The sequence below is a fragment of the Heteronotia binoei genome, chromosome 16 (assembly GCF_032191835.1).
Source record: "Heteronotia binoei isolate CCM8104 ecotype False Entrance Well chromosome 16, APGP_CSIRO_Hbin_v1, whole genome shotgun sequence".
NCBI classification, from domain to species: domain Eukaryota; kingdom Metazoa; phylum Chordata; class Lepidosauria; order Squamata; family Gekkonidae; genus Heteronotia; species Heteronotia binoei.
The window spans coordinates 29,377,067-29,389,191 of record NC_083238.1 but is presented as its reverse complement, the minus strand read 5'-3'; the positions used below and the strand labels follow the sequence as shown (position 1 = coordinate 29,389,191).

General features: G+C 47.4%; 1 protein-coding gene across 1 annotated transcript in view; it reads right to left on the bottom strand.

Annotated features, from left to right (window-relative positions):
- NOSTRIN (nitric oxide synthase trafficking) overlaps positions 1-11,922 on the bottom strand; it is a 51,631-nt gene extending 39,709 nt beyond the window's left edge. The window contains exons 1-2 of the mRNA XM_060257277.1: positions 11,767-11,922; positions 4,151-4,236 (exon numbers count right to left, since the gene is read on the bottom strand). Of these exons, the coding sequence (XP_060113260.1) occupies positions 4,151-4,236; positions 11,767-11,793 (113 nt within the window). The 5' untranslated portion in view covers positions 11,794-11,922. The remainder of the gene's footprint in view (positions 1-4,150; positions 4,237-11,766) is intronic.
- Between the last annotated feature and the right edge of the window lie 203 nt (positions 11,923-12,125).

Sequence of the window (12,125 nt, the reverse complement as noted above, 5' to 3'; positions counted from 1 at the left end):
TGTTTCTGGCCCTGTTTATATATAGCTTCATTTAAGCAATTTATATTCTGTTTTTCAATTTTAAAAGTCTTCAAGGTGGGCTTACAAAAAAAAAAATCAAATATTTTTTTTTTGGGGGGGGAACTAAACAAGGACCATGGAACAATTAGTCATCAAAATACAGAGCAGAACAAAAAAATCTTAACCTGCTGTGTAAAAGAAGACAAAATCTCATGTTTATGTCTCTGGGGAAGACATTCCAAACCAGGGCACCATCACAGAAAAGGCCCTGCCCAGGGCTGTAGCCAGGATTTCATGTTTGGTAGAACCCACAGCAGCATTTTTTGTTTGGAGGGGGCCACTCAGTTTGGCTCTAAACACTTTCTCTGCGTCTCAAGTAAAGCGAAGACATGAGGCATGCTGATGCTTCAGATCTCTCAGCCCTAGCAGAGTCGCTGCCACCCAGGCAGCAGGCTGATTGAGACTCCCATATAACTCCCACCCAGGATCTGGTAACCTTGTGGAAGCAACATGTTGATTCTCTGGCTTGCATCCACGCTTCTTTCTGATTCCAGATCCTGACATGCTTGAATCCCTTAGCACCCTGATCCTTTGGCTTTTGGACACTGACTTCTGATAACGGTTTGCGATTTTGCTTTGGTAACTTGGCCCCTGCTTGATTCCCTGGACTTTGACCTTAGACTGGCTTTGGACTCCTGTCTGCCTGCATCCTGAGAACGTGACACTTGGATTCCAAAACCCCCACTGCCTCTGGCCACCAAGGATCCTGCTAGCAGAGGCTTGTTTCTGTTCCAAGGAAGGCTTCCTCCCGCAGCACCCCAGGGCTTGGAGGGTCTCTCTGTTTGCCAATGATCTTCTGTGCCAGTGTGGTGAGGTGATCTCAAGAAGAAGATGAAGAAGAAGATATTGGATTTATATCCCACCCTCCACTCCGAAGAGTCTCAGAGCGGCTCACAATCTCCTTTACCTTCCTCCCCCACAACAGGCACCCTGTGAGGTGGGTGGGGCTGGAGAGGGCTCTCACAGCAGCTGCCCTTTCAAGGACATCCTCTGCCAGAGCTATGGCTGACCCAAGGCCATTCTAGCAGCTGCAAGTGGAGGAGTGGGGAATCAAACCCCGTTCTCCCAGATAAGAGTCCGCACACTTAACCACTACACCAAACTTGCTCTTGAGTGAGTCCCATCCCTGGGTCATGAGCGCTGAGGAGGGCCAGCCTCTGCAGCAACCACAGCAGCCACAGGGGGCTGGTCGGCGCATGTCTGGTGCACAAGCCAGTGAGTGAACAAGCGGCTTGGCCGAGCAGGCGGTGAGTGGTGCTGTCTGCAGATTGCTCAGTGGGCTGGGCCAGGTGAGGGATATGCTGCAAGAGCTCCAGCAGGGCTTCCTGGCCGGCAGTGGAGGATGCACAGCCCACAGCGGTGGATGCTGTTTGGGAGCAGCGGGGGACTGATTTGTGGGGCATTAATGTTTACCCAGGAGTTTGATTGGAGGGGTCTGCCCCCCCCCGGGTCCCTCCATAGCTACAGGCCTGCCCACTAGCTATTGGCTTTTATTCAAAAAGTGACATAGGTCAATAATTTTGAAATGTAGGCAGACTGGTATAGAGGCCAGACAATCCTTCAGACGCCCTCATCCCAAAACACTTAGGCCAGGGGTGTCAAACGTGAGGCCCAGGGGACAAATCAGGCTGCTGGAGGGCTCCTATCAGGCCCCCGAGCAACTGGCTGTCATCTGCTTCCTTCTCCCTCTCTCTTGCTTCTTTCAGCATAATAGCTTGTTTTGCCAAGTTTGCTCAATCACACAGGAGCTGTAGAGCAAAGCCTCTATTTTCTCCATTGGCTGAGCCTCCTCCCTGGGGGAGGAAGGGGGAAAGGCAGAGCTTGCTTTGCCAGGCTCTCTTAGTCACACAGTAAAGCTACTGAGTCAAGCCTCTCTTCCTTGTATTGGCTAAGGATCCTCCCCCTCCTGGTCCCCTGGGGAAGGAAGGAAAGAGCCAGAGCTTCCTTTGCCCAGTTCCCTGGATCCCATGGGAGAGATACAAAGAAAGCACCTTTAAGACCAACGAGTGCTAATGTTTTGAACATGTTTTAAGGGTTTTTAAAAATCTTTAATAGTGTTTATATTTCTGCTTTAAAAAAAATAAAGATAAAGGTAGTCCCCTGTGGAAGCACCAGTTGTTTCTGACTCCGGGGTGACATCGTATCAGGACTTTTCACAGCAGACTTTTTATGGGGTGGTTTGCTATTGCCTTCCCCAGTCATCAACACTTTCCCCCCCAGCAAGCTGGGTACTCATTTTACCGACCTCGTTAGGATGGAAGGTTGAGTCAACCTTGAGCTGGCTACCTGAACCCATCTTCCACCGGGATCGAATTCAGTTCGTGAGCAGAGAGCTTGGACTGCAGGACGGGGCTGCTTCTCCGCTACCTAATCTAAAATAGGAGCACACATGGCCTGGCCCAACAAGGTCTCATTTATGTCAGATCTGGCCCTCATAACAAATGAGTTCAACACCCCTGATTTAGGCCTTTGTAGTTGAGATCATTGGGCACCCCCACCAGTTCTGCTCATGTTTTGTTTGCTTGTTGCAAGCAGGGAACAGATCTTTTGCTGGGCAACTCAGCAGTTTGCGATCGTCTCTAGCCTGTACCCTATATCCAAACAGTGCAATACAATCAGCACCATTTCACAAATGCACATTATTGCATAATCGAAGAAGAGTCATCATCTCCCACCCAGACCTGTTGTTATTGTGCAAAGCTGTTGAAAGATGGAACAAACCAGATAGAGCCAATCAGTCAGTGATTTATAAACGAACACTAAAAAAAATCTTGCCTTTTGATGTTCATCTAAATCCTTGTTATCAACATGAATAAACTGCTAATCTATTTGGATTGGCAGTAGGTCACACAAGCACAAGGAGGGGCAAACTGAGCGATCTGTGATCTTCAACAATAGGACCCAATAGTGACTTCGAGGGTGAAGGGTGGGGAGAGAGATGTCCCCTAATGCACAGGTACCAAAAAAGACCACAATGAATAAAGAAACAGAGTCTGCAACCACAGCAACTGTGCAGCCGCAAAGCTGTTTGGCATGCTGTTGAAGTGGAACAGCAGAGAAAGCAGGAGATCTGAGGCTTACATTATTGCCATTGTCGAAAATGGTATCCTGCAAAGTTCAGCATCCCTGCTTTATATATCAAAGCCAACACCCATAGGTGAAGCTATGAAATAATTATGTGAAAGAGCATATGGGGACATTAAAAGGTCCATCTGTGAGCTCTGAGAAAGAGCCCCGTGGGGCAGAGTGGTAAATTTCAGTACTGCGGTCCAAGCTGTGCTCACGACTTGAGTTTGATCCCAGTGGAAGCTGGGTTCAGATAGCTGACTCCAGGTTGACTCAGCCTTCCATCCTTCCGAGGCCAGTAAAATGAGTACCCAGCTTGCTGGGGATAAATTGTAGGTGACTGGGGAAGGCAATGGCAAACCACCCCATAAAATGTCTGCCAAGAAAACGTCATGCTGTGAAGTCACCTCATGGATTGGTAAGGACTGGGTGCTTGCAGAGGGGACCACCTTTACCTTCTTGTGAGTGTTGAATGCTAAGTCAAAGACATCCCCTCTCAGTTAAAAGAAAAACACGTCTGTTGTTGGGATCCTGTCAGCACTAGCACTACATGGAGAGAGGTTTTTCCCCTCCCTTCTCCCACTGCCCTCCCCCCCCCCCCACATTGTATCCCTCAGGGTCAAAATAGGAGCAAGGAGTTGGCAAAAATCACCTTCTCCCTCTTCTGTGAGCAGAAAATAAGTATACGATCCAAGTTGATGTGACCTTTACAATACTGTGCTCATGCATTCAGTCACATGAATTAGGAGGCGAAAGTAAATAAATCCATGTGGATAACATCATATTGAAACTGGCCCCTGAATAAGGCCTTTTACCCATTCACCTATTATCTTTGTTTCGGAAGCCTCCCTAGTAATTACCAGGTGAGCAAATTACCTTCCAAACAGCAGGCGTCCAAACCATTAACCAGCTACTCAGGGGGTAAATTGTAAACCAATTTAAAGTTTGTTCCAAAGGACGGAAGCTCCCCCTCCTCATTCTGAGAAAACAATTTAGCATTCAAGCATCAGGGAGGCTCACGTACCTCTGCTGAAGAACGGACAAGAGTTGCTTGCAGAAGTTATCTCCATTTTTGGAAAACCCTTTCAGATCTTGGTACGCTCTGTCATACTGAAACACAACAAACGGATTGAGACATGTTTGCAGGTCTAAGGCCTGGCAATAGATCAACCTGTCAGCTTCCACCTGGGATACAGTTTCAGGAAAAACACCTGGAACGGCAATCTGTGAGAGAAACAATTCCGCACAGCAGAGATCATTTCCAATGTTGGTCTGGAGGGCTCCTATTAGTAACTGGGGCATGCAAACCAGCGGTGCATCTTTTAGCAGGTCAACTTGTCAAGGTAAGGAAATGTGCAAGATACCTAGCAGATACCTACCATTTCGTTTCAGGTGGGTGGATTGCAACTGTTCTCTGAAACCTGGCCACTGCATCCACCCAGCCAAAATAGTATTTGCTCACAGGGATGAGACATTTATAAAACGAGTACACCTCCTCTAGCGTCCACACAAACACATACACACCCTATCTGGATTAGGAGATCTCACAGAGTATGGCTCTTAGTTCCTCCCCCCCCCCCGCACCGCACCCCCACTCCAGGTGCCATCAATTTGCGAAACTGTTACACAAGATCATCTCAAAAGATTTCCATAAACATTGAAGAAGATGAAGATATTGGATTTATATCCTGCCCTCCACTCCGAAGAGTCTCAGAGCGGCTCACAATCTCCTTTCCCTTCCTCCCCCACAACAGACACCCTGTGAGGTGGGTGGGGCTGGAGAGGGCTCTCACAGCAGCTGCCCTTTCAAGGACAGCCTCTGCCAGAGCTATGGCTGACCCAAGGCCATGCCAGCAGATGCAAGTGGAGGAGTGGGGAATCAAACCCGGTTCTCCCAGATAAGAGTCCGCACACTTTACCACTACACCAAACTGGCTCTCCTACACATACAGGAAAGGCTCACATGGGAACGCTGGAGCTACTATCTGGCCCTTTCCTTGCAGAGGTGAAGGTTCTCCCCTGCCCAATTGGCGCAGAAGGTTTGCTTGCAAGAAGGGAATAAAGAAAATACTGGATAAAAAAACCTTATGTGAAGCATAATATGCCAACAGAGATTTCACACAAGTAGCGCCAGGCCTGTAGCTATGGTGGGGCCCTCAGGGTCCCGACCCCACCACCTAGGCCAGGCTCCTGGCCCCACCACTTACCACCCCCAACTTCTCCTGCCCAAGTTGGGGCTCGTTTGTGGCAAAATTCCCAAGCGATTTAAGGCACTTCCCACCGTTTGGCTTGATTGCTCACTCGCTCTTCGCCTCATGTTGGGCAGCCAGCAGGCGGGCGCATCCCAATTGCTCACTTTCTCGCAAGAAGCAGCGCTCATTCTCTCTCCCCTCTAATGGTGAGCAGCGGCAGTGGTAGCGCCCATGCAAGCTGCCATGGAGTACTGGTTAGAGTGTCAGGTAGGTTCTAGGAGATCCAGGTTGGAATTCTCACTCTGCCCTGGAAGTTCACTGGGTGATTTTGGGCTGGACACTCGCTCTCAGCCTAAGCTGCCTCAGAAGGTGGTTGTTGTGAGGATAAGATGGATGATGTTGGAAGCTGCGTTGGGGCCCCATCGCACAGCAAAATGGTGTACGAATAACTGAACAAGTATCTCTTACAATGGAAAAATTGGGCTGGGTTTCATGCAAGATTTCTGCATGCACAAATGTCCTCCCCCAAGTGGAAACGCAAGATTCAGGGCTTTAAAAAAAAAAAAAAAAACAGAAAAGGCCCATCAGGAATTCATTTGTATATTATGCATATTGAAAATATTCATATTTGCATATTAGGCCACACACCCCGATGCCAAGCCAGACGGAACCGCATTCCTATGCATTCCTGCTCAAAAAAAGCCCTGGCTGGAATTATTCCTTGTAGTCTACTCGCACTAACTGAAAGGAGTTGTAACCAGGGGTCATTTTGTAGAAAAATAGGTGGTGGAGCTCATTAGCATAACTCATTAGCATATGCCACCCCCCCCCAAAAAAAAAACCAAAAGCAACCTGACGCAAGAAAGAAGAGTCCCAGGTGAGCAAGGCCTGCTTGGGTAGGCTAGAGATCCAGCCAGCCCAAGCAGGCCTTGCTCACCTGGGGCTCTCCTTGGCCACCCTCCTCCCACAGTCAAAAGGCCAGCAAGCCACCCGCCACCCAAAATCGCATAAGAAGTGGAGAAAGGGTGGCATGGGCTTCTCCAGGGGTTAATGAGGGCTGCTGGGGGTGTGGCAAAGCTCCTGGTGGCTGGCTGGCTGCTCGCTCTTCTAATCCAGGGATTGTTATGCAGTTGCACCCATTACTCAATGGACAAGGTAGGTGGGAAGGAGGAAGGGGGGCTGTCCGAGAGGTTCAGGAGCTGTGCTCCTGTGAGCTCCTGTTGAATTCAAGGCCTGGTTTAACTCTACTGTCCTTTCCACAGGTACAAGGCATCACACCAGGTTTTTCTTCTGATGCAATCTTCAACAAACAAATTGGAGAAAATCATACATTCCATTGTTCCACAGGAAATTTGTTGTTTTATTTAAAAATTGTATTAAAATGCTGCGTGCTGCTGCAGCTTGTGCAATTTCTTGTGCAAGTGGACAGTCACTAAGTGTATTTTCCATTCTGCTTGTGCTCTGCTGGATCTAAGCCTGCGAAAGTCCCTTGCAGGGCTTTTTTTGAACAGGAAAACACAGGAATGCAGTTCTGGCGGGCTTGGTTTCAGGGGATGTGGCCTAATATGCAAATGAGTTCCTGCTAAAGATAATCATCCCAGGTACTTGAATCTAGGCTTCTCAGAATACTAGGGCTTCACTTCTGAGAAGTCTTGGCTATATTGTCCTTTTTGCCTGATTGTTTTCATTAGGTGGAAATGGTTTTCAGAATCATTCTTGTGCATTGGCAGTGGAGGAAAGTGCCATAAAATTGCAGCTGACCCATGACAACATATAGGAACATATGAAGCTGCCTTATACTGAATCAGACCCTCGGTCCATCAAAGTCAGTATCGTCTTAGACTGGCAGCGCCTCTCCAGGGTCTCAAGCTGAGGTTTTTCACACCTATTTGCCTGGACCCTTTTTTGGAGATGCCAGGGATTGAACCTGGGACCTTCTGCTTCCCAAGCAGATGCTCTACCACTGAGCCACCGTCCCTCCCTGTGGGATTTTCAAAGCAAGAGGTTAACAGAGGTGGTTTGCCATTCTCTCTCTCTCTGACTATTGACTTCCTTGGTCTCCCATCCAAATAGGGATGGGAGACCAAGGAAGACCAAATTAGGGAGGGACGGTGGCTCAGTGGTAGAGCATCTGCTTGGGAAGCAGAAGGTCCCAGGTTCAATCCCTGGCATCTCCAAAAAAGGGTCCAGGCAAATAGGTGTGAAAAACTTCAGCTTGAGACCCTGGAGAGCCACTGCCAGTCTGAGAAGACAATACTGACTTTGATGGACCGAGGGTCTGATTCAGTAGAAGGTAGCCTCATATGTCTGGGAGGGACGGTGGCTCAGTGGTAGAGCATCTGCTTGGTAAGCATAAGGTCCCAGGTTGAAACTGCAGCATCTCTAACTACAAAGGGTCTAGGCACGTGTGAAAAACCTCTGCTTGAGACCCTGGAGAGCCGCTGCCAGTCTGAGAAGACAATACTGACTTTGATGGACCCAGGGTCTGATTCAGTATGAGGCAGCTTCATATGTTCATATGTTAAAATGGCAGGGACGGTGGCTCAGTGGTAGAGCATCTGCTTGGGAAGCATAAGGTCCCAGGTTGAAACCGCAGCATCTCTAACTAAAAAGGGTCTAGGCACGTGTGAAAAACCTCAGCTTGAGACCCTGGAGAGCCGCTGCCAGTCTGAGAAGCCGATACTGACTTTGATGGACCAAAGGTCTGATTCAGTATAAGGCAGCTTCATATGTTCATATGTAACCAGGTTTGAACCCGCTTAGCTTCTGAGATCTGATGAGAACAGGCTAGCCTGGCCCATCCGGGTCAGGGCATTCTGATTAATTACTAGTGTTAAAACCCAAAGGGCCTCTAAAATGCAATGGATGTTGGACCCAATCCAAAGGAGTGGAACCAGCTATCTAGGGAGGTAGGATTGCCAGGTCTGTGTTGGAAAATACCTGGAAGCTTTAGGAGTGGATCCAGGAGAAGGAGGGGAAGAGCCTCAGCATGGTATAATGCCACAGAGTCCACCCTTCAAAGCAGCCATTTTCTCCAGGGGAGCTGATCTCTGCCAGCTAGAGATCAGTAGTAAAAGCAGGAGCTCTTCAGGCCCTACCTGGAGGATGGCAACCCTAAGGGAGGTGGTGAGCCCCCTCACTGGCAGTCTTTAAACAGTGGCTGGACAAACACTTGTCAGAAATGCTGTAGGCTGATCCTGCATTGAGCCTGTATGAAAAAGAAGAAGACTGCAGATTTATACCCCGCTCTTCTCTCCGAATCAGAGTCTCAGAGCAGCTTACAATCTCCTTTATCTCCTTCCCCCATAACAGATACCCTGTGAGCAGTGTTCCCTCTAAATTGAGTTAGCGTGAGCTAGTTCACAGATTTTTAGCCTCCAGCTCACATGTTTTTGTCTTAGCTCAGGAAGGATGACTCCAGAGCACACAAATTTATGCAGGAGCTCACAACTTTAATGCCAGTAGCTAACAAAGTACAATTTTTGCTCACAAGACTCTGCAGCTTAGAGGGAACATTGCCTTTGCGGTGGGTGGGCCTGAGAGAGCTCTCTCAGAAGCTGCTCTTTCAACTCCTACGAGAGCTATAGCTAACCCAAGGCTTTTCCGTCAGGTGCAAGTGGAGGAGTGGTGAATCAAACCTGGTTCTCCCAGATGAGAGTCCACACACTTAACCACTACACCATACTGGCTCTCTATGGCTCTATGGCCCCTTCCAACTCTATGATTCTATGAGTACGCCCTGTTTTAGTGATCTTTCAGGGAGGTCAGGAATGGGTGAAAATATTCATTAATGGTCACTAAATTGCTACTATAAAGAAGAGGACACATGGCTTGATCTGCTTTTCCAGAGGATCTGGAGGATCTGGCTCTGCATCTTGCTATAGGTTGCCTCTTTAGAAGTGGATAGAGCATCTACCTGAAGGGAGACATCTTTCAGTGATAACTATAACGGTCCTTCTCTTGCTCTGGCAAGTCCACTCCCAAGACCAGGGGAATGCTATCCGTTAAATCCATGGCCTCCTTTTTTTTGCAGAAAAAGCTCAGCAATTTGCATATTAGGCCACACCTCCTGTCAGCACCATTGTTTCACACAGGGGTTTTTGTAGGAAAAAAGCCCAGCGGGAACTAATTTGCATATTAGGCCACACCCCTGATGCCAAGTCTGCCAAAACTATGTTCCTGCTTTTTTTTTTTAAGCCCTGGTTAAATCCAACCAGCTTTCCTGTTGATTAAAAAGGGAGGAGAGTCTGCTTTGGACCCTCCCCCGCAAAAAAACCTATGCGGGGGATTGTGGGATCTGCATGGATAAAATGCACAGGGAGGGGATGTTTTGTGAGACTGAGTGAAAAAGTTGTCCAACCTGATTTCTTTGGAGGAGAGAGTTGTGCTTCCAAACTCTGAAAACCAAACCCAAAGAAAATTTGGCACAGCCACCCAGTCGTTGGGTTTTGTTTTCTAAACAAATCCATAGCAACTGCCATCACAGAATGAAGCAACACTTTTTAAAAATTACCCTTTTTCAGATGCTTAAAAATGGCAATGATACAAACTTTGTTACTCAAACTCCGTTCTCACGCTGCATTGTAGTGGGATGGGATGCAACTTGCTGGAAAATCAACAGCTCTATTAATATTTTAGAAGTGATGTTAATTAGTCATGTGTGTGTGTATAAGGCAACACACAATAGCATGAAAGCGGTTTGTGCCCACATTTGCAACAGATTCCTGAACAGCGGTGTGTGTGTTTGGGGGGATTTCAAGTGAAGTTGCTGTGCCCCAAAATAACAGAGCTGCAACAAGCTTTCTCCAATCTTCATTGACCTCTGAGGATATAATGGTCACATGAACATCTTGCATGAAATTTTGTTCGGGGCAATTCTAAACAGAGAGTTACACCCTTCTGAGTCCGTTCATGCTGTTTACACTTGCACCAGCTATTGCTGTTTACCCAACATGATTGCAGGAATCTATAATCCGAAGGGAAAGTATTTGTGTGTCTGTACACCCGTCTTTCCCCTCCATGTTGTTTTTATCATCAAAATTGTCCCTTTCAAGCTGCTTTTTCCTTTTTTCCTTTTTTTTTTTTAGTCTAGTGGAAGAAAAGATACAGGCATCTAATGTGTTTTAGCTTGAAGGAGGCTAAAGTTATATATATATTCAAAAGTTATATATATATATTCAAAAGTTTATAGGGAAATGGTCACATGACTGTCAGATGTGTAGTTTGACCTTCAAGTACAAGAGTAAGAACTGGAAAAAGCATGGTTAGGGCAATCAGTCTTGCTGGGAAACTGCTTTGATAGGGCTGCCAATCCCCAGGTGGGGGCAAAGGATCCTCGGGTTTGGAGACCTTCCCCCCCACCCCCGCTTCAGGATCATCAGAAAGCGGGGTGGAGGGAGGGAAATGTCTGCTGGGCACTCCATTATTCCCTATGAAGATCGATTCCCATAGGGTATAATGGAGAATTGATTCATGGGTACCTGGGGCTTTAGGGAGGCTGTTGCTTTTAGGTAAAGGCACCAAATTTTCAGCATAGCATCTGGTGCCACTCCTCAAAAAATCCCCCAAGTTTCAAAAAAGTTTGGATCAAGGGATCCAATTCTCTGAGCCCCAAAAGGAGGTCCCCCTATCCTTCATTATTCCAAATGGAGGGAAGGCATTTAAAAGGCATGCGGTCCCTTAACATGTGATGGCCAGAACTCCCTTCAGAGTTCAATTGTGCTTGTCACACCCTTGTTCCTGGCTCCACCCACAAAGGCTCCTAGCTTCACCCCCAAACTCCCCAGATATTTCTTGAGTCGGACTTGACAACCGTATTTGATGATAGAGCTGTAAGCCTGTCCCAACACCCATCTTCCAGTTCTTCTTTAGAGTAGCCAGTAGGAGTTGACCAGGTTAACAGAATTTTGGGGCATCACTCTTGGCTTATGCTGCATCTTGTTCTGTTTTTTTTTGGGGGGGGGAGGGATTTGTTCTGCTGTGGACTGAGTGCAGCATCTACAGTGCTGGGATGAGAAGTCTCACAGAAGCCATTGGGGTGTGTGTCAGCACAGTAGTTGAGAGGATCGGTGCCATAGAGTCCCAGTAAATACCATCACTCAGCACGGTGATGCAGCACACAAGTACTTAAAAAAAAACACCTACTGAGCTCCAAACAAAAGAGAGTTATGAAGGAATTTCTCTTTACTGGCAGGAGCAAGAGAAACTCAGCCTGAAAGACCCCACAGAATCCCCCTAAGCATGCCTGGTTTATAAAGGGCTGTAGATTCAAAGGAACAGACAGCTATGCTCCCTGACCCTAGACTTCTGGTTTCCCCCAGTAGCTACAATTGCATCACTCAAGCCCCCTTGTGCAAACAGAGCCCGAGATACCTTTTGGTTGTTGCTCTGTCCCCCATTATGCTAAGCAGGTTAAAGGGAGAAACCTCCGTGGCTTAGATTTACTTACCGTGCAACCTGCCAGCGGGTTCTTCATTCTGAAATGTTCATTGCTGCCAGAGAATTTCCACCTCTGGTTTAGACCTGCCCCTTGGGAAGTTCTATCAGGTTCAGTGTTTCAGGGCAAGTAATTAGGTAACAACAACAAAGCGTAACAGAATGATGATTCAAGGACTAACCTCGCAACTGACTTTATCCAGTTTGTTTCCTGGTATGCAAACAAGATCCACAGCTTTGTGATAGCAGGAAGCAAGCCAGCCAAGGATTTGATGGACTTTATTATAGAATTGGATATTTGTACCATATGGTGTTCCAATTATATTAATGTACAACTGGAACATCATCAAGGTGTCCTCCTTTGACTTCTGA